Raw genomic sequence first — 22,317 nt, forward strand, 5'->3', positions numbered from 1 at the left:
AACAAAGAAGCATTTCCATTTCCATGCTTACTTGAAGAGATACAAAGATGCTGGATAGAGAGATGAAGAAATCTGTGATTAAACTTAGACACTTTGTTTTATATGTTTGTCTTTTTCATATGTAACTTGGTGATTTATAAACCAAGAGTAGCAAGGAAATTAATTATCGATTGACCGAGAAATAGAAAAAGATACATTTGTTAGGAATTTCTATGTCTTTCTTTGTAACTTTACTTGTAAGCAGCTGTGTGCATTCTTGCATCATAGAGTTCTCAATCAATATATATCTCTAGTAAAAAAGTTCAATCCACCAGAAAGTTTTTTAAATCTTTATGTTTAATTATTATGTATCTTGAATACATATATATTTCAGTTCCGCACACTTGCATATTTAAACACATATATATTTTGGTAAAGAGTTTCCTTAATTTCCAAAAAAAAACAAGAATTACATTCAAATAACATGTAAAGATTATCCGATTTTTGTTAGAAAGCTGGTAAGGCGAACGAAACTATGAATAAATAAAAAGACATAATCTAATGCTAAATATATCATGAAAATAATACTAAATGAATAAGAAGATATAATCTAATAATATATATATAAGATTACATAATTATTAACAATTGTGCACTATTAATTTCTTCTCCAAACCTTGGCCGACAAAAAAGTGAAGAAAAAACACACTTTATCAACGTTATAATAAAAAAAACACACATTAGAAAAATTTAAGATAGTAAAAAATATATGTACACAATAAATGAATAATTCACTAATCATAGACCACTAGAAAAGATGAAAAATATTATTAAACCAAACAATGCTAACTTTGTTTAAAAATGTAATTTTCAAACTTACATGATTCGATGAAATTAATATGCATAGCACGACCTTAACCTAGTCTGTTACAGGTTACAGAGGGGGCTAATGGAACACATGTTGCTCTGAAAACTAAAAAACTGTTTTAAAAATAACATTTTCCTAAGCTTAATAGCAAAAATTGTGATAATTTTGATTTATCACCGACTTATTTAGCTGCAGTACACAACCATCGTAAGCATTTACTTTCGTGCGAAAAGTCCTTGCTCTAAAACCAGTTATGATCAGACCGACAGCCCAGCGAAATTAAGGTAACGTTAGGTTGGTGGCCTAATAAATGATATAGAGAATGAGTTCTGCTATGCAAGCCATATGCGTTTGCAAAGAAATTTAAAGCTAGTGAAACAATGGGTTTTACCAACAGTGTGCTTCATTTATTAGGCTTTGTTGAATTAAAGAACATACAGTACTACTAGTATAATACCAGTAGTATATATGCCATGACTTGTTTTCAGGGTTGCACATTCGATCGTTACAGTCTTTGATATAGGTCCCTTGACATTTATTCAGATACATAAAATATGCTTTTATTGACTAATATGAAGCAAAGACCATTGAAAAATGTAGTATACTACTACTACTACAATGCGTTTAAATCTGCAGCAATGTTTCCATTCAATAAACTATTAATGAATACGCATACAAAACCATAAATGATAGCTGTGAATGCAGCTCAGTTCATACATAATACCAGGCAACAAATGTTTTGCCTTCATACTATGTTTTAACTTGTACCCGGAGAGGAAAGAATAGCATGATCTCCGTTCTCTGCACTGCCATCCTTCTTCTTCGTGAAGAGGTTGTTTATATTGATCCGAACCTTTCAGTTGTTGGCCTTTATTAAATTAAATACCTCGTTTGTCGTCCATTTCTTTTCTTTTTTTGCCAAGTAAAATCACACATATTCGGGAGTCGAACCCTTCAACTAAGCTACCGCACCAACCTTTTGTTGGCATGACGTCCATTCCTTACAATCCATGGAGATTTAAAACTGTGTTTGACATAGTAATTTAGAAGATTAAGAAAAAAGGATGACAGGGATTACTTAGCCAAAGGTAACAAACAAAAGTAAAGGGTAAAATATTCTACTAAAAACTTTCAGTGTAACGATTACAATCACATAGAAGACTGATCCTATGGTATACTTTTTGTTACACTAGGAACTGCACATACATGCTCAAGACTCCTTAAAGCCAAATTTGAGGGTTTCCTTTGGAGCTTGTTTTTCAATTGCCTAATCTTTGCATCAACTCTTGCAGTGAATCCAAATTTAGCTTGTTTTCTTCCTTTTCTTCTTTCCCGTTTCCACATGGGGCGATCGTGCTTCTTGTAGTACATCATCTCTTGAATAACGTGATGATCCATCGGACGAAAAGATCTTTGAAATGCCATATGTACAAAGTATGGGAAATTACATGCTACCACGACTAAAGTTCCGATGATCCAAAATATCGGTGACGGGGCTAATGCATCCACAAAGACATGAAAGACACTATGTGAATATTCAGGTGGCATTGAACCATAGATTATAAGAAAAATGAACCAAACTTTAATGCTGCCCAATATAAGAATGTGTTGTATCCAAGTGAAGTGACTCAATGCTAGAGCTATTTGAACATTTACCGCACAAACAATTGTAGTAAACATTCCTGCCCCGACAATGCTCATATCAGTTGTTTGGCCATCTGAGCGGAAAGGGTCGTACGTGAAGGCTATAATGTTGAGAAAAAATATAGTCAAGGATGCATATACTCCATTACACATCCACCCGATGATTCTATACCATCCGAAAAATAAGTTTTGAGGGCCTTGTTGGTACAATGCTGGAAACTGTAAGCAGATTTCAGATGAGACATCTTGTTCAAACACACCAAGTGAAATCACCGGCAAAGATGTCACTGCAACATTGTATAGAATCATGTACCAATCATCATATATCGAGCTACCAGAGAAACCTGTGCAGGCTTCATAATAGAAGATTGTAAGGCCAAAAGCTATGTTCTTGTAGAAGAAATAACATATCATCTGTGCAATTCTTTTGTAGCACCAATGGCCATGAACTACAAGAAGTCTCTCAAGAAACCTGAATTGTGCTATGGCAAAATCACTTGACATTACAGCTTGCATTCCTTCAACGCCACTAATGCCTACTCCAATATCAGCTTCTTGAATCATTCCTACATCATTTGCACCGTCTCCAATTGCCAAAGTTGTTTTCCCTGTCCCTTCTTTTACTAATCTTGTTACTAATGCCTTTTGCTTTGGAGACACACGACAACATATTACAGATGCACAAAGAACTGCTAGGTGCAAGAACTGATGCTTCACTTCATCCTCTAAAGCATAAGTTAGAGTTTTACCATCAATTATCAAGGCAAATGCGGCATGGGGGTCTTTCTCTGCGTTTATCATTTTAGTTCCATTGGCGATTTGCATCATAATATCCGATTTTATACCTTGTACTGTGTCATAATCTGTGGTAGTTATGCAAATTTGTTGCATTCCTTGACGGAGCAGACTACATGAAAATCCAATATTGATGGCTGTTTCCATTTTATCACCTGTCAAAACCCATATTTTTAGACCAGCTTGTGCAAGCCTGTCTATACACTTAGGCACTCCTTGCTGAAGTTTGTCCTCCACTGCTGTCGCACCAACAAGTATCAAATTCTTCTCCATTTCATCCGATAAACGTTCAAGTGTTTCATCCCTATTGTTAGACATATTGTTCTTGGCTTTCATGAATTCATCATTCCAAGCTTTAAAATCTGCCTCTTCTAACTTTCTATAAGCAAACACAAGCGTACGCAACCCTGCGTCTCCATAATCATGAAGGTGCTTTGTTGTAGATTCTTCAAACATCCTTCCCTCTTCAGATAATCTATCAAAGATAATTGTATCTGCGCCTTTGCACAAGAGGAAAATCCTCCCTTCTTCGTCACGAACAATGACAGACATTCGCTTCCTTTTGCTAGTAAAATCCAACAAATTAAGAAGCTTGAACTCCCTCTCAATAGTTTCTCCAGTTGAAGGCTCCATCTCACGCACAAAAATGCTAGCTTGAGTTCTTTTAAAATACTCAAACCCGAATTCTCTGGCTGCAACAAGAAAAGATCCTTCATCAGGTGACTCTGCTTCATAAGTTAACGCACCTGTCTCTTCATTTACTTCCGGAATAGCAGTGTGACAAACTGCAAGTATCCGAAAAAATAATAAATGAATATCTGCATTTTTCTCTTTAGACCAGTTGCCATTCATCAGACGAATATCCTCAAAGCTGAACCCCTTTATAGGGGCTGCAGTTTCATAATTTTCATTACCATTCGATGTAATAACACACTCCAATTCCACTTCATTGGATTTAGAATTTTTTAAACTCATAAAATCCGGCTCCTGACCATCAAGATCCTTAGCCATCTTCTTAGAAGCAGCCAGCTCAACTTCACTAGCACGCGTTCCATATGCAATTCCAGCTATAGAGCATTTGAGAAAATCCATTTGATTGCATGTCAATGTACCTGTTTTATCAGACAGAATTGTGTCAACCTGCCCCAACTCTTCATTCAAATTTGACGTTCGTGCTTGTGCTGGAGTTTGTGTCTGACAATCATACATATTCATATCTTTATTTATGAAACTTGCTTGCAAAACCTTTACAAGCTCAATTGAAATATAAAGGGAAATGGGGATCAGATAACCATACAAAATGAGGGCGGTAATCAGATGGTAAACAGCGGAGGTAACGGGATGATCAGGATCATACAAATGATCTTTATCAGGGGTTTTTAAGTACCACCAGTCAGGAATATATGATTTTGTCATATAGCCAAATCTTATGGAGCTCACAGCCGATACCAAAACAAGAAGTGTAAAAAGAATATAGATAACTTTATCCATCTGCTTCTCAATCCTGCTTCTCTTTGAAGGGGACTTGGTAGAATTTTGCATAACTTTTGTTTCATGGCCTGTATAAATTACAACTCCATACACATATTCTGTGTTCCTTAACTTTGAATCTCGGAGAAGAATCTGATTGGGATCAAGATTGTACAGTTTACCATCATACTCTATATTTCCCACAAAAGTGTAAAGACTAGAATTTGATTCTTCACATCTAATAATAGCATCTTTAAAATCTGTAAAATATCCGTCCTCCACTAACCCCATCGTAGCCTCTAATGCCCTTTTCGCCTTCAAATTTGTCTCTCCGTCTAAATTCATAGTCTCCACGTAACACATTCCGTCATCATAAACAGATGACAGTAGCAGTAAATCAGCAGGAAAAAACTGATCCTTCTGAACTTTTATCACATCTCCAACCATCACATCTTTCCAAGGCTTTATCCCAAAAAAGCCACCCCCAATATGCACATCAGCATCACGCATATTTACCTTGCGATCTTGCAAAAATCTCCGCCAATCTTCCACCAATTCTTTCGTCATACTTAACCCTACAACAAATGCTAGAGGTGCAATCGCGCTAAAAGGTGAGAATGGCCCGTAAGGGGTTGTGGAAAGAACAGCAGCGATGAGAAAATAAATATTTGCCACACGGTTAAATTGCTCGTAAAGGGCTCTTGGTAAAAATGTGGCAACAGTATATTTTGTGGTAGAAATATCATTGGCGCAGGATATTGAGGGCCTCTTATGATGTGAATGTGATTCATAAATTTGGTTGCAGTATATAGTTCTTGGATATCCAAAATCGATGTTATCTTCTTGAGCAGGTTGATGATGATCTGCACGATGAATGTGCGAAAATGTGTACCAATTGCTCCTCCGGAGCCTAGCCATAAGTTTTCTCCGCGCCATTATAAAGAAAAAAAAAGAGAAAGCAATCCCTCCCCTAAGACTGATTGCGCAAAACAGTCCCAGAGGAACTTTGCATATGTTCTAACACAACATATATGATGCAACAGCAAAGAGTAAACAAAAGGTTAATGCATGTCAAAATCTTCCGAAACCAGTTGGTTTCAGCAAACCTCCCTTCTAATGTTGAATATAGCGTAGGCGATCAAGTAGAAAAATATTGAGCAAAAAGGAAATGGTGATGGTGTTTTAATGGTGCATGCAAGTTGCAGAGATATATGTGAGAAGAAGGTAGAAAGAGGAAAAGAGAGGGAGGGGGTTTAGGCAAAAAAAAATATTAAAAAAAAAATCTGTGTCCGAAGTATATGGTGAAGGCAGTGTTTCATGGTCCGCAAACAACGTGCATGGTATAGGATTATAACATAGATGTTTACTAATACATTAAGCTACACAATGCATGCTGGTTTTCTAACAAAGGTTACATGTCTGAATATTTTTGTTAAAAATATATTTTTATTTTAGTATTAGAAATATGCCCTTTATATAAGTTTTTCACGCAGCATATTAATCAAAGATACTTTTGTATTGTTGGGGAATAATTAGTAGATGAACCAATTGCAAAATCTGAGACAACTTTGGTCCCCAAGTTTATGTTCCAATTGAATAATTTATTTGCTGCAGCCTGCAGCTGTTATTCATGAACAGGACTGTAAGTGCAGAGACTGAGATTGACAATTATAAGTTAAAAAAACTCTCGACTGCACAAGCAAATTTTTCCAAGGAAACTACTTCCATTTACTTCTGTACTCCAGTTTTTTGCATCTTTGATTCAATTTAATCAACAAGGGTATATTCTAAAGTGAAATAGTCAGGTAACATGTCGAGGATCAAGAGTCAACCTAGCGGTGAAGACGAATACCAAATGAAATACTAGTTCCTGTCTCCCGGTTTCCCCCAAGTTCCCCAGGTACAAATAATTATAATACACTAGCTTGTCACGAACTGCAGAACATTGAACACTATTCACTACCTTAACCATTGAGAAAGTGTATTTACCTTAATCATTTCAAAGTTTTAAGTTTCCTTCATTATCATTGGCATTGGTGTCGTGTAACTCTTAATTTCTTACAGGCAATCCATAATTGTGGAATGTTCTGATCATGCCATCAGAGCTAGCTGTCACTATTACTAAACCCCATGTTGCTGATAAATGTTTGGAATTTTGGCTAACGTTGTGATGGTTCTTCTGATGATGATGGTCATGATTGCTCAAAGACTCATGATCTTCTTCTGCTGCAGGTATATCATACAAAGGGAGTTTTTCTTCCGGCCACGTAGCAGTACCCCTAAATGATCCATCCATGAAGAACCAGTTTGCTAATGAGAATCTTTCTGAATTTGAATCTTGATGATCCTGTTTAGGTGATGAACCTCGAGCACGAGCACAACCCTTTTGATTGATTTCTGTATTGGACCATGGAATTGCAACAGATACACCTTTGTAAAAGAAATGCTCGCAAGAACGTACAGATTTTGGGTGTTTCGAAGGGACATGATCATTTCCATAGTTCCAGACATAAATGTGGGAGTCCTCCCCAACTGATATTATGTGTCTCCCAGTTGGTGTAAATGAAGCCGACATCTGACTTCCTGATTTAGATAAACCTGCATTTTTTTTATTACATTGTTAAGAAGACAGCAGGATAACAATAGACATGTTGCAGAATGGAAAGCACGTGCATAAGAGATCATACTTCTGAACCAAACTGTGCGTGCACACAAGTAAAAGGGATAAAATGTGCATCCCAAGTGATCAAGACCTACGATCCATTTTAAATAATAACCTCATTACTTGAAGACAACTGTTAGTGATTGGTAAATCTAGGTCTTTAAGATGCCATGCATGCATTTGAGATTTCAGTATATAAACTATATTGTGTTTAAATCGATTTTCTACTATCTTGGCACTCATTTTCAAAAGTGAAAACATAATGTTTTGCATTCTCCAGTTAGCCCTGAAAAGGTTCGATACATATAAGAACTTGGGTTTGCCAGTCAAAAAGATATTCAAAACTAAAATCCTATAAAAGTGACTTTAGGTAGAATACTAATAGAAAAAATTATTATCAATAACAATAGCTGTATTACGAAGATAGATAAATCTATTTCTATAATCCAAATATCTCTGCCAGTGTATTACGAAGATAGATAAATCTATTTCTATAATCCAAATATCTCTGCCAGGTACAACAAAGATCTCATACACTGAATACAGCTTATCGACTAGCATATCCACTGTATTATGTGAATCTATGGTACCTAACAGAATGAGGTTCAAACTTTGACATTTTGAAGTCAACTCAGTGGATTCCACCTTGGTTGAACAATCCAATGATCATGAACAGTGTATTTAGACAACTTTGTGGAGTAGCAAACTCTAAATGTGCTCTTTCTGAAAAGATCTACAAATTGGCCAAATCCAGTATTGTGTTTAGTTTAATAATATTACCATTCTACAGCAAGGATCATACATGATTACAATTGTACTGAGTTGTTTAAAACCAGAGGTTTTATCTCTTGCTGTTATAGAAGATGACTGCAAAATGATCTCTTCATAATCTAATTCATAATGCAGAATGCACTGGAATTTGTTCAAGGACGTACATACATGATACATATTATACCCAAAAAAAGACACATACATATATAAATTGCAGAGCACGTAAGAGCAGATCAAACAGATTATCTGTGTGTAATAAAAATACTAGTATTAACAGAGCTAATAAATCAAGTCAGTCAAGTACCTCTATATTTTTGGACCATTTCAAGCCCATCAAAAATACGAATTTTGGAGTCCTCTGATGTTACCATAACTTTTTGGGAATCTTCCTCCAGGAACTGCAAGAAACAAACGCTTCTTCATTTAACAATGTTACTTAAATTAATCATAGGAAAACTAGTGGTGGCAAGTTTTACAGTTAGCAACCTGAATACCAGTTATTCTAGTGCCCGAGCATCTCTTTTTACCATGAATATGAAATTCAGCAGCAAGTAGGAGATCATTGCCTGCAGAACCACGACTTTTGTATTAGGTACTACGCTAGCAAAATATAAATAAAGCATAGCTATAAGAACATATAGAAGCTCTATGTACCTGATGCATCATAGAAACGACAAATACCAGAGTGGGAACCGACTGCAAAACTCTGTTCCAAACAAAGAAAGAATTTTTTTTAATTTATAAGCCCAAGGTACAAACTCTCACTCAATGGTTAGTATCGAAAACAAATGAGAATCTGTTCAAGTAGAAACTTATGTACCGTGCCAGTTGGATGGTAGCATATGGCAGTTATTACATCTCGCACATCAGCCCAATCAACTACTCGCTTCTCAACAACTCCCCAAATTCGAACTTTTCCATCAATTGAGCCACTAATAAAGTAGTTCTCATCAACTGGATTAAACTGTGAGCTGGTCACTGAAATAAGACAATAGAAAGATGATAGGAAAAGCATGTGAGCAATTGAGCAATGAAGTTTGCACGTCTATTTTAAAGATTAACCTGCTTTTAGAAATTTACCATAGTTATTGTGATAAAAAACACCAAGACATTCATTATGCTCCGCTTTCCACATTCGAACAGTTTTATCCTTGGATGAGGAGAGAAGACACTGCAGGAGTAAATGATAGGTTAGATATATTTCAAGAACACAACAAAATGGAAACGGAAACGAATGTCCTTTTCTGAGAAAAATGTGATTTGAGAAAGTTTGTGCAAAACTCACATTAGATTTGGACCAAGCCAGGTCTAAGATATCACTGGTATGTCCATGCAACTCTTGTAGAGGCAACTCCTCCATCTGGAAATCGGTATCCGGAATAACAACTGAAGTACTAGCCGACTTCCTCATCCCAGAACTGTATTTTCCTTTTGTCCCTTGGCCATCATAATCAGTGAAATGGTTCTTACACGAGGTGCAGGCTGTTGTGATTCGCCAAATACGAACAACTCCGTCTTCTCCGCCACTTGCAAGATACTTGCCGTCTGGACTAAACTTCATTGTCCAAATTAGACCTTTGTGCGCCTGAAATTCTTGTCCAACATACACTGCACTAAACTCCTTGCATTTCTTATTATTTTGCCGAACGTTTAACCTACTTGATTTTGATTTTTCAATTACTGATTTTACATTTGTCCCAAAATTTCTTTTAAACTTGCTTTTGAAGCTTTTCCACAAACTCTTAGCTTTCTTCTGGTCTACAGACACTTCTTCATTTTCATGTATCTGAGCTTCAACTGGCCTATGTGCAATTTGCTTAGCAGACCCTGAACCATCAACAACATTCCTCTTCAGAGCAACACTCAGATCCATTAGATCTTCCCCTAGTTCATCAACCACACAATTACCTTCAATATTCAAATTCCTATCAGAACAATCCATGATTTTCTCTATACTATCAAATGACAATGCATAAGAACTCGAGACAGCTCCACTGCAATCACTTAACCTATCAAATCCTAATTCATACGTAGGAGAATATTCAAGCAATCCCATATCCTTAATAAAGCTCTCACGACGTTCCTTTACACTCTGTGGCTCACACATCCAAACCTCATACCCCAACTTAAAACATCCCAAATCTTCTTTATCAACAACGGACTCTTCTGAAGACAAATAATCTGCAGTATCGAAGAAAACCTCTTCTTTGGCACTAAAATCCAGCATCTCTAAACACAGTTCCAAAAATTCACATCAAACCCCCCAAACTCTTCAATCACTAATACCAAACATCACAGTCTTAAATAGTCCTAAAACTTACTAAATCTACGGCCCGTGTTTCGCTAACTAAACAAAGAATATAAAACCGTTGAACAAGTGCCAAATGTTCAACTGACTATATAAAAACTCCACAAGCATGCCCATGTACAAGGAACCATCTGTGCAACATATTAAAATCAAACTTAAAATCCCAATATACCCTCATGTACAACAAAAGCAAGTTGTAATAAACAGAGACCAAAGCTACAATGTTCAAATACTTTGTAATGTAATGTACCTCGATATCATCACCAGAAGAAACAACAGCATCCAACAGAATCACCGACCCTCCTCAGAATAAGGATGCTGCATTTACCTCCAAATGTCAACACTCACATAATCAAACTCATAAACACATATACAATACAAGATTATAAATTCAAGCACATTCAAGAACTCTACAATGCATTAAGCCACGAAGAGGGTCAAAACAGTGAGAAAATGGCGGAGGAAGAAAAGGGGTATCAAGAAAGCCACAAGCTTACAAGCCCACAAAATCAGAAGTTAATAAAAGGGGGTTTGAGCTTAGTGTTTAAAGCCTCGAAAATGGTGAGTTTGTTGACAGAGAAACGCACGAGCGACAAACACGAGCAACGCGGGAGCACGAGAAACATATAAAGACAGGCTTTTAGCTACTATGTATATCTATCTGCAAAAAAAAAAAGCACTTTCTTTACTGCTCTGAAAGTACCAACACTTTTCTGCAAAGTACTAGTACTACTAGTCAATTGACATCAAACTAGACAAACCTCTGTTGATATAGACATACACAGGCAAACATGTTTTTTTTACGACAATAATAAAACATTATACCAACTAAACCGAACTGTATACATGCATGATGCATACATTAAAATTAAAATGTGAATAAACTAAACAAAATTTTAAACAAGGCACTAATTACTAATTAGTATGATTAAGAAAGGAGTAAAACGGTTACAGGCTGTTGAATAAAGAAGGCTATCAAAGATGAATGAAATTTAAAGACTCTGTAACCTATACTAGTACTAGCATAATGTAGTGTGCAGCTGTAAAATGATGGGAAATTAAATGAATAAAAGTTTTTATTTTTTTGAATAAGGATGAAGATTGGGACCTTGAGCTTTACTAGTAGCCCTAGAGAAAGCGATAATTCATTACAGTGTACAGAGGGTAATGCCTTGAAACCAACGGGTGTCCAATAGATAATACCAGTGTTTCTGTGTTTGTATCAACCATTAATAATGTTTGCATGAAGAATCATCAATATCTCTCTCTCTCTCTCATAAATTACTTTGTACCAACAGACAGACATACCACACTTTCTCTCTCCTCTTACTTGGCTTATTCTTCAATGATCAAACCAACCAATTTCATGTTTTCTCCAGTTTTTTATTGTACATTTAATCATTGGCCCAATGAGAATTCTAAACTAGTTGGAGCTAAAAGAATATACGGTTAAATTCTCGAAATCGTTCTAAATTAAAAATTACTATCTTTTTGGTTTTTAACTAAGGCCACCATCTTCATGAAAAACAAAACTCTGTTTATTTATGGTGCAGTTGATGGATACTGATTCTTGAATTTGAAGAGGGAGGTTATGTTAGTGTTTTATGTAGGGGGGACTTCATTTTTTGTTTGATTTGAGTTCGAGTTTGTGTTAGAGAAATACAGGCTATGTTAACTGCAGTGAAAGTAGTTTGAATGTGTTACCATTTTCGAGCATCAGTTAGCTCTGGCCTGTCACACTTTCAATTACTCTCATTGTTTGTCTTGGACATAAAAATTATCTACACAAATGTAGACCATTGTATACACACCATGCATTTCGGAATCTGGTGTTTACCTTATGCTGGGTTTATTCCAAATATGAATATTTTATAGAGTAATTCTACGTGTTCCAAAAATGAGACGTGTCACCTTTTAACTTGTAAAACAACATGTGCTATATATTTTGTATTATTTTTAGGAAAATGTTTGGTAACTCAAATATGTTCTTGAGATCTCACGAGCATACATGAATTAAAATGTGCTAAATGACATGTCGTATATTTAAATCCGTACACCCATATGTAACCCAACCTAAACACTTGGAATTGTAAGGTCCTAAAATCTCATACTCAATCAGCTGAGTTGGGGGCAAAGTAGTATATGGTTGGTTCTGTATGTAGGGCAGGACCGGAGGAGTATAAAAAAAGAATATGGCAGGGAAATTCAAAGCACGGATAAGAGCGGTAGACTACAGAGGGGAGGGAGAAAAGAGGGGTAGAGACATGATAAGATGGATCATGGGAGGCATAGATCAAGTGTCATCCACGAGATAATATGCACACACCCAATATTCTCATAGTAGTTGTAGTCTTGTTTATAAAAAAAATGAGATTTTCTATGGTGTGTTCAAGAGCACACAATAGTCACTAGCTTTCATAAAAATAAATTCTTTTTTTGTGGTTGAATTATAAATATTAATACCCCTGCATTCACATCAATTCCCCCAATAAAAAGAGGTCATTTTTATTAGAGTTAGTGACTAAGTGTCATCAGAACGACCGTTATAAAATTTAAGCAGTTGTTTGCATGGTCCATTTGGTTCCCCCACAGACCAATTGTGACCATTACTCTCCTAAACTTTTCAACTTCATTCTCTTACCATTAATTTTGTTACATTTTAAATGATTTCACTTCTAGGATGACTATTAGTCATTTTTTACCTTTAAAAAAATGGGTGGGACCATGCATATCGTAGCCTCGTGTGGAAGTGAATTATGTTGAGTAAAAGACAAACATATAAAGCTCACTTACCTAAAGTTAAAGAAGAAAAAACAAAATTTGATAGAGTACAAACTAGATTTATAACAGAAATGAGACAATTCTAGTGCAGGTGGCCGTGCAATTCATCAATTTACAGTAGAAGTCGAAGAGATGGGTTGATTACAAAATCAAACACACACTAGTATAATTATTCCTCATTTATTTGAGGGATCTTTTCATCTTTTTAATTATGGATGATGCTTTCTACTAGTAGGGTTATGTTTGTTTAATAGTATTAAATAGGGGATAAGATTATAATTTTTTAAATTTTTGAATCACATGTTTATTTTGTAAAAAAATAGCGAAGAGTTATTCAAAAATTATAATCCTTTAAAATTATCATATCCCATGTTTGTTTTGTCGTAACAAAGGATAGAACTATAATCCCCTCTAATACTTGGTGAGAGAATATATTATTTTATCCCTTCCTACAAGTCATTTTTTAAAGGATTATAATCCCTCGCTATCCCATGTGAAACAAATATAGGATTGGAAAATTTAAAAAACTATATTCCAATCCCAAGTAATATCCCTACAAATAAACATAGGATAAAATTTTAAAAGGTTATATTTCAGCACTTAATTCTTCCAAACAAACTTAGGATGAAATTATTTAATCTATAGCACTAATTTTGATGGGATAAATTATCTCCGGATTATTATCCCAAAATTATAATTCCATGAAATAAACGTGGCCTTGTAGTATAGTAATACAAGAAAAGTGCTGTCGAGTTATCTGACAGCTGCAAAACTGGCTAAAATAACATGTATACTTTTGTTTAATTATCTTCTGGAGTTCGTATTTCTACTGAATTCTTTTTTTTGGTGCTTTCGGTTCTGCTGGTTTAGAGAATTTTTTTAAAAAAATCATCATTATGTTCGTTTTCATGCAGGAAAATTTGAGAACTAAAAAAAAAGTTCAGCTAACTGTCAACATCTAGGAAATTCTAGTAACTGAAAATACTATGCAAAATAACTAACTGATTCTCAAAATGGAAAAGTACCACCTAAAATAGTTAACTACTGTCGGATAATAATAATAAGAAGAATCAAAGCTTTTGCAATCATAAAATTTGAACTGGTAAATGAGAATGAGATTATGATAAAATCACATTTGAATCTATATCAGTTGGTTCAGATCTCATGAATTAGAAGCACCATACTAAGAGTGCATGATATAAATTAACAAAGTGATACAAACATACATGCACAATTAGTAGTAAAGCATACCTTATGAGTTATGATCAGATTACTTGCTGCAATCTACAACCAAAGAGGTACGGAGTCTTGGATATTATCTGTATGCAGCTTCAGAATATTTATTTATTTTTTGATGTAGACACACATTTATTCTAACAAAACACACCTTTTTAATCTACCATTAGCTTGCATCCTACCTAACCAAACCTTTATTGAAGCTATAGTCGTTTAAAAAATCATATAAAAAATATGCATATCTCCGCTCCATCCTCCTCGATTTGTTCTCATTTAATTCATAAAGTTACATTTCAGCTTTTTCGATTATTGCCACGTACGTGTATATTTACATATAACGAGTTCCATATATATATATATATATATATATATATATATATATAGGGTTTTGGTCAACCATCACTGGTGGTTGTAGTAACCACTTCCGCATTAAGGCATTGCGGCAGTACTACCAGCAATGTTTCATTGCACCATGTACAATGAAATAATGCTGAGATAATGCCGCATTGTTTCATTGCGACAGTAGTTATTTAATTTCTTAAATAACAAAAAAATATATTTTAATGATTTAATTTGTTTCCGATAATAACGGAGTTAAAAAGTATATAATTAATTTTAACAACCACTTGTTTCTATATTTACTAATTTTATTACTACTTCTCATTTATATTATCAATTGTATAATGAGTTAAGAATTAAAAATTTAAGTAGATATATAATCGGAAAAATAATTAAAATATTAGTTATAATGAAAAATATAAAAAACCGCAGATGATAACTAAAATGTATGAATATAGTATTGCTATGATTGTTTATTGATTGAAAGGTGTCGTCTTCGTCTTCCGAAGACGAAGACGACACCTTTCAATCAATAAACAATCATATTTGTTTGTCTTAAACTTTTTTGAGTGAATTCTAATCAAATTATTTTAATTTAAATTTAAAATATTTCAAAATTATGTATAATAACACATTTGTACTATATAATGAAGTTATACTGAATAAAAAAAAAATTATATACAATTTTTCCATTTATAAAAAATAAGAATAAAATAATATAAAAATCCCCCCTCCCTCCCGCAATGTGTCAATGCGGGAGGTGTTAACCACAGCCATAACATATTTAAAACACGTTGGTGGGTGATTGAAGAGCCACATGCCGCATTGTTTCATTGAGGGAGTAGCAATGACACAATGCGGCAGGTGGCCGAAATATTTTTATATAGTTTGTTACCAAAAAAAATTTAACATTTTAGGGGTTAAGTTTTTTTATATTTTTTTATAGGTAAAGAAAATTCGATAAATTTCATTTTTTTAGTTTTTTACATTTTCAATTTTTAGCATTATATTTGTTTATTATAAATTAAAAATTGATAAATTAAATTCGACAAGTACAAGAAAGATAAAACATTAAATAATTTATTTCATTCAAATATAAATGGAGTACATTCAAATATTTTCTTAAACAAAATACATAATAACTTAAATATTTTATTCCGACGAGAATGATCAAGATTTAACGGTGTTGGAAGAACCCCTTTATCACCCATATCGTCGTCCTTCTTTCTCTTCAACTTTTCCGCCTTCGCCTCATTTTCCTTTTTTTTCTTGCGCTCAAGCGCCATTTGAATACGGCAGAGAGCTATTGTCATGTCTTCTTCTCCTTCGGCCCCGTCGTAAGCCACACCATCGATAATTATCTTGTTATTGTCCCAATCATAGTAGAAAACCATTTTTCGGAAAATAGAGAAGAGAATGTTGAAGAGAAAATGTAGAATGAAATAGAGAAGAGAATGTTGAAAAGAAATGAGATTACAAGAGTTATTTATAGGCTGAAAATCTGAATTTTAAAATCCAAAAATTAAATTTAGGCACAAAAAAAATATTGCGGAAGCTGAGGGGTGGGACTGTTGACTAGTCTGCCGCAAGGACATAATGCGGCAAGTACAACTGCAGCATTGCTTCAAAGCGGCAAGCGTTACTGCAGCAATGAGCCAATGCGGTGGGTCGGTCAAATTTTTGACCAGTCAATTTTTATTAATATTGGCACAAAATTTGATATTGATTTAATATTTGCACAAAAATTAAGTATGAATTCATAAAAAAGTATAAAATTAATAACAAAAATTTTAAAAACAAAAATTAAGTATGAATTCACAAAAAATGATATTGATTTAATATTTGCACAAAAATTAATATGAATTCACAAAAAAATATAAAATTAATAATATAAATTTTATTATTAAAATTGATAATTTGATTTTTTAACTAAAATAACTCATATGATAATTTTTAAAAACATAAAACTCCCAAAATTTCGTAATAATAAAAATTCAAAAATACTATTCTAAAAAATAATTAAAAAAACTTTAGCATTACTTCAAAGCGGCAAGCCTTACTGCAACAATGAGCTAATGCGGTGGGTCGGTCAAACATTTGACCAGTCAATTTTTATTAATATTGGCACAAAAATTGATATTGATTTAATATTTGCACAAAAATTAAGTTTGAATTCATAAAAAAATATAAAATTAATAATATAAATTTTATTATTAAAATTGATAATTTGATTTTTTAACTAAAATAACTCATATGATAATTTTTAAAAATATAAAACTCACAAAATTTTGTAATAATAAAAATTCAGAAATATTATTTGAAAAAATAATTAAAAATAACTTTTTCATTTTTAAAAATATTAAAAATTCATTTTTAATTAAAGTACTCCCGCATTGATTCATTGCTGGAGGCCGCAATGCGTGATTGCGGGAGGAACTCTGGCATATTGGCTCCAAAATCTGGTTGGTGGTTATATGTAATGGGTCACTTCAGCAATATTTCATTGCTGGAGACAGTTTGTTTGATTCAACATTTACTTTCTTATTACTCATTTTACAATTTACAATTTACTTTCAACAATTTCAAATTTACTTTCAATTTACTCATTCTTGAAGTTGATCTCAAAAGGTTAGTTTTCGATTGTTGATGGCTTCTTTTTTATTTAAAGCTTGTAATTCCTCTTCTAGTGAAAATGATAATTACGATTATTATACCCCCGTTAGACGAAACCCCGTAGCTCGTCGTAAGTTATTTGTTGATGAAGATATTGTAAATCTTGATAGTGATGATAATATGAATAATGTTGGTGGTGATAATATTGATGTTGATAATGTTAGTGTTCATAATGTTGATAATGTTCATTTTGATAATGTTGGTGGTGATAATATTGGCGATCATAATGTTGATGATAACGTTGGTGGTGATAATTTTGACGGTGAAAATGTTGATGACGTAAAAGATGAGAAAATTGTTGAGAAAAAGAATCATGGATTTAAGAATAGTAACGATGTTGTGCCTTATGTCGGCAATATTTTCGATACATTGGATAATGCGGAAGCATTTTATAGGAATTATGGTCGAAAAGAGGGATTCGAGATAATAATTAGGAATACTCACAAACGAACAAACACAAATGAACCATCACACCGTTTGTTTATTTGTCGAAAAGGTGGAAGGGTAGGAGCGACGCCGTTGGATTTTGGTAAAGGAAAACGAGTCAGAGAGGTAATTCCACGAACGAATTGTGGTGCTCGAATGTGTGTCGTTCACAAAGTGAAGATGGACAAATGGCAAATTAGTTCGGTGGATTTAGAACACAATCATAAATTGGTGTCGCCGGAAAAAGTTCAATTTTTTCAAAGATCACTCAACATAGATCCTATGACGCAATCATTGATTGAGTTGTTTAACAAATCGGGAATTGAGACGAGCAAAGTAATGAAGTTTCTTAGCGAGACAAAGGGGGTGTTGAAAATCTTGGTTTTTCTAATCATGACGTACGTAATGTCATACGTGATATTCGACGCCGAGTGTTTGATTCGGGTGATACGGAGTGTGGATTACTTTTGCTACGAGAACTACAAGAAAATAGTTTTGGTAATTTATTTTATCGGGTGGATGTAGATGATGAGAATCGTGTACAGGGTTTGGTGTGGGTTGATCCTCGGTCCATGAACGCGTACAAGAATTTTGGTGATGTGGTTACGTTTGATCCAACTTACCGGACGAATAGGTATTGTATGCCTTTCATACCTATTACGGGCGTAAACCACCATTATCAAAATATACTATTTGGATTTGCACTTGTAAGGGATGAGACTGAGGCATCGTATAAGTGGGTTTTGAGGACATGGTTGGAAGCCGTCGACAATAAACCGCCTCGAACAATTATTACTGATCAACACATTGCATTGGGAAATGCCATTGTCGAGGTCATGCCTATGCCACAAACAAAGCATACATATTGTACATGGCATATAAGTAGTAAGTTTCCCGAGAAGTTGTCTTATTTGTGCACAAATTATCAGGAGTTCAAGACAGAGTTTAATGCATGTGTGTACAAGTCGTTGACACCTACAGAATTTGAAGGTAGATGGGAGAAATTAGTCGAGAAGTACGATCTTGAGGATCATGCTTGGTTTAATGACATGTATGCTATTAGGACTCAATGGATTGGTGCTTACACGAAGCAACATTTTTCCGCCGGCATGACTACAACTTCAAGAAGCGAGTCTACAAATTCTTTTTTTGATGAATATGTGCAATCATCTACCGGTTTGAAGGAATTCATTGAGAACTCCCAAAAGGCTTTGGAGACACAATATCTAAAGGAGGTTAAAGCCGATTATGACAGCGAATAATTGGAAATGAGATTAGTTTTGCACTCATCCTTGGAAATGCATGCATCCAAAATCTACACGAAAGAAATGTTCAAACATTTTCAAAAGGAGCTTATGAAAAGTACATGTTACATCGTGAACAGTGTCAAAAACAATGGAACTTATATGTCGAAACTGTATTTGGTTGAGAAGGCTACCGTGCCGGAGAATTGCAGAAGAAAATAGCGAGTGACGGTTTTCATGTACGAAAAAATTGAATGCTCGTGTAAGAAGGTTGAACATTCTGGGATGATTTGCAAACACATAATCCGTTATCTTGACAAAAAACAAAAAATCAAGATACCGAAAAGTCTCATCATGGGTAGGTGGACAATGAACGACAACAAAATTGCGGGGCCTCTTCCATATGCTCCTCCCGGTATTGGTAATGATGGTGCGTCACAACCATTAAGGTATGGTGCATTGTGCAAATCTTTTCAAGATTTAGCTGCTTCTGGTAGTTCTGTTTCACGGTATAAATACTTAATGGGAGTGATTGAAATACTTGAAAGATGCTTTTGCGGATGAAGAGCGTAGAAAAAGAACCCATGAGGCGAAAACTCAAGAGGACTACCAACATGATCCAATATTCGATCCTCCAACGTCGAAAACTAAAGGAAGGAAAAAAATAAAAAAAAATTAAAAGTGGAATTAAGACGGCAACTTCAAAGATCAAGATCAAGCCTCGCAAGTGCAATTATTGTGGGGAGATCGGATGAGATCATGATGCAAGAAACTGTCCCCTAAGGGAGGAGCATGATCGAAGAAATTTTTAGGTTTTAACCTAACAATTGTTAACAAGTAGTACATTAGTTCTTTTAACTTTTCTATTTAAGTTACATAATATTAACTTTATTTAAATTTACACATAATGTTGCGTATTAATGTTATTTTTTAACAAAACCAAGTTTAGTAATATTAATATTGTTTAAAATATTTTCAACACCAAAACTCTTATTATCCAACTTAAAATATTTTAAGAAAATAGGGACAGAGCACCCAACAATGAGACATTGCTAGAGGTCACACTGCGGCAATGACTCATTGCGGGGTACTCTGCTCCACCTAAAACTCACTGCCTCTTTTTGTTAACAAAAGTGAGTTTAGTAATATTAATATTTTTAAAATATTTTTCAACACCAAAACTCTTAAAATAATTAAAATATGCAGTATTAATGTAAAAATTTGAAAAAAATGATTTAATCAACAAAGTCAACTAGACATTCAAATAGTCAATGCGAACTAGTGACAGAGTACCTAGCAATGAGATATTGCTGGAGGTACTTACTGCAGCAATGAGTCATTGTTGGGAGCTCTGTTTCACCCAAAACTAATTGTCCCTTTTTGTTAACAAAACTTGGTTTTTAGTAATATTAATATTTTTAAAATATTTTTCAATACCAAAACTCTTAAAATGACTAAAAAATGCAGTATTAGTGGTAAAATTTGAAAAAATTGATTTAATAAACAAAGTCAACTAGACCTTAAAATAGTCAACAGGGCCTAGTGCAATGCCTCATTACTGGGTATGGTCACTGCAGCAATGATTCATTGCGGGGTGACTAAACTGTAAAATGTGTAAAATATGATATCTCCCGCAATGATTCAATGCTGAGGTCTGTGACCAGTTTTCTGCATGAAACTGACAAACAAACCAGTGCTTGCCAGTTTTCTGCAGAAAACTGGTCACAGACCTTTATACTGCTAACATCAACATTGCGGGTGATTTACATAGTTTAAGAAAAAAATGGCATGGTTCCGTTTATTTTTATAACTTACCAACCTGTTTCAACTAAATCTAAATCAACCAACCAACAACCAATCAAAGCAACCACAATCATGATCTAAATTAAACTCAACCAATCAACATCAAATCTAAACGCAACATCAATCCAATAAAAACAATCATAATCAATAACAAAGAAAACACCGAAACAAATCCAAAATATAAACTATAGTCCCCTGTTCCTCTGCTGGATCCCATAGTCACTTATCCGTCTAGCGAACCCTTTTGAAAACTCCCAAGTTATGCGATACCGGAATGTCCAAATACCCAATACAGGCTCCCAAACAGCATCTCTCAAAGATATGCCATTAAGTATACCATCCATGTACTTGCACACGTACACGCCACAATCATGGGTATTGGACTGCATCGGTCGTTCCTGTACGAAATGAACCTTCAACTTATGTCCATCAAATCTGGAAGGATCCAAGTAATGCAACATAGCTGGCACTATGCACTCCTAAAAAGGTTTGGTTTCATATAATTAGTAACCAACAATGACAAGTGTATGTAAATTGACTAGTAAAGTAATTACGAAGAACATAAAATACCATGACATATATATATATATATATCGAGAGTAAATACTCTTAAGACTATCCCCCCATTCAGCTAGAGGATCAATTAAAAGGAGCTTCTGTTGTTTAATGTCCAGAATGAACAAAAACCAGTGAGCATCATTGCAGTAAGGGTAGAAAGCAAAGTCACAATCCAATAATGATGGCCCAATGCGCTGGACTGCATATGAATCATATAAACTATGTAGACCAGCCAACTGCACATCTGAGAGTTCAGCTTCGAGATGGGCCTGCAACATTGAAACAATTATAAAAGATCAAATGAACTACAAATTCAAAGAGTTATCAATTATCATTAACTTAGTAACGTATGAACTAAAAAGTACTTTTTGTTTTACCTTCAAGTTCTTGAAACAATCTTTTAACAGCAGTTGCACGAAAAAGCTGAAGTTAAAGAAGAACTTCTTAGCCGTGGGCTCCAGACCCGAGATGGACTCCCTAACCTTCAACAACTCTATATAGGCATCCACGACATTGCTGTCTAAATCACATTCCGGCTTTAAGGTCTGGACAAAATCCCAAGTAAGCTCAGTAGTGCCTCTATGATCTCTCCAAATAAAATCATTCTTGTTACCCCACCAGTGCTTGTATAGCCAAAAAATCTTCCTGTTTTTCAATGGCCTCGTCAAATCAGCACGCCGCCCAGGGCCACCTCACCTCAGTTTATCCTTCAACTTGTCTTCATCAGTGTCCATCTGTAAATACATTTCAAGAGCATCAA

The 22,317-nt window shown here is 34.5% G+C and overlaps 3 protein-coding genes across 3 annotated transcripts; 1 reads left to right on the forward strand and 2 right to left on the reverse strand.

Annotated features, from left to right (window-relative positions):
* Positions 1–1,949: 1,949 nt before the first annotated feature.
* On the reverse strand, positions 1,950–5,953 carry LOC141710733 (putative phospholipid-transporting ATPase 4). Its single transcript, XM_074513267.1, has one exon. It carries the CDS (start codon positions 5,690–5,692, stop codon positions 2,015–2,017), a length of 3,678 nt encoding a protein of 1,225 aa, XP_074369368.1. The 5' UTR covers positions 5,693–5,953; the 3' UTR covers positions 1,950–2,014.
* Positions 5,954–6,696: 743 nt separating this feature from the next.
* On the reverse strand, positions 6,697–11,216 carry LOC141712341 (WD repeat-containing protein YMR102C-like). Its single transcript, XM_074515245.1, has 8 exons — positions 10,748–11,216; positions 9,475–10,628; positions 9,270–9,360; positions 9,010–9,167; positions 8,844–8,895; positions 8,676–8,755; positions 8,494–8,587; positions 6,697–7,354 (listed from the first exon to the last, which is right to left on the reverse strand). The coding sequence occupies exons 2-8, from the start codon at positions 10,414–10,416 to the stop codon at positions 6,807–6,809; spliced, it is 1,965 nt and encodes a 654-aa protein (XP_074371346.1). The 5' UTR covers positions 10,417–10,628; positions 10,748–11,216; the 3' UTR covers positions 6,697–6,806.
* Positions 11,217–17,269: 6,053 nt separating this feature from the next.
* On the forward strand, positions 17,270–19,214 carry LOC141714260 (protein FAR1-RELATED SEQUENCE 5-like). The gene is made up of 3 exons (XM_074517791.1): positions 17,270–17,368; positions 17,482–18,078; positions 18,306–19,214. The coding sequence occupies exons 1-3, from the start codon at positions 17,270–17,272 to the stop codon at positions 19,212–19,214; spliced, it is 1,605 nt and encodes a 534-aa protein (XP_074373892.1).
* The last annotated feature ends 3,103 nt before the right edge of the window (positions 19,215–22,317 follow it).

Source organism: Apium graveolens, chromosome 3 (assembly GCF_009905375.1).
Source record: "Apium graveolens cultivar Ventura chromosome 3, ASM990537v1, whole genome shotgun sequence".
In the NCBI taxonomy this organism is placed as follows: Eukaryota; Viridiplantae; Streptophyta; class Magnoliopsida; order Apiales; family Apiaceae; genus Apium; species Apium graveolens.

Excerpts from the sequence above, each read along its gene's own strand:
- LOC141712341 (XM_074515245.1), bottom strand. The coding sequence starts at position 10,416 with ATGCTGGATTTTAGTGCCAAAGAAGAGGTTTTCTTCGATACTGCAGAT. Across the intron at positions 8,588-8,675 it reads CTAGAATAACTGGTATTCAG|TTCCTGGAGGAAGATTCCCA; the intron begins GTTGCTAACTGT and ends TGTTTCTTGCAG. Across the intron at positions 7,355-8,493 it reads AATGGTCCAAAAATATAGAG|GTTTATCTAAATCAGGAAGT; the intron begins GTACTTGACTGA and ends AAAAAAATGCAG.
- LOC141710733 (XM_074513267.1), bottom strand. The coding sequence starts at position 5,692 with ATGGCGCGGAGAAAACTTATGGCTAGGCTCCGGAGGAGCAATTGGTAC.
- LOC141714260 (XM_074517791.1), top strand. The coding sequence starts at position 17,270 with ATGCGTGATTGCGGGAGGAACTCTGGCATATTGGCTCCAAAATCTGGT. Across the intron at positions 17,369-17,481 it reads ATATTTCATTGCTGGAGACA|GTTAGTTTTCGATTGTTGAT; the intron begins GTTTGTTTGATT and ends TGATCTCAAAAG. Across the intron at positions 18,079-18,305 it reads AAGGAAAACGAGTCAGAGAG|CGAGACAAAGGGGGTGTTGA; the intron begins GTAATTCCACGA and ends GAAGTTTCTTAG.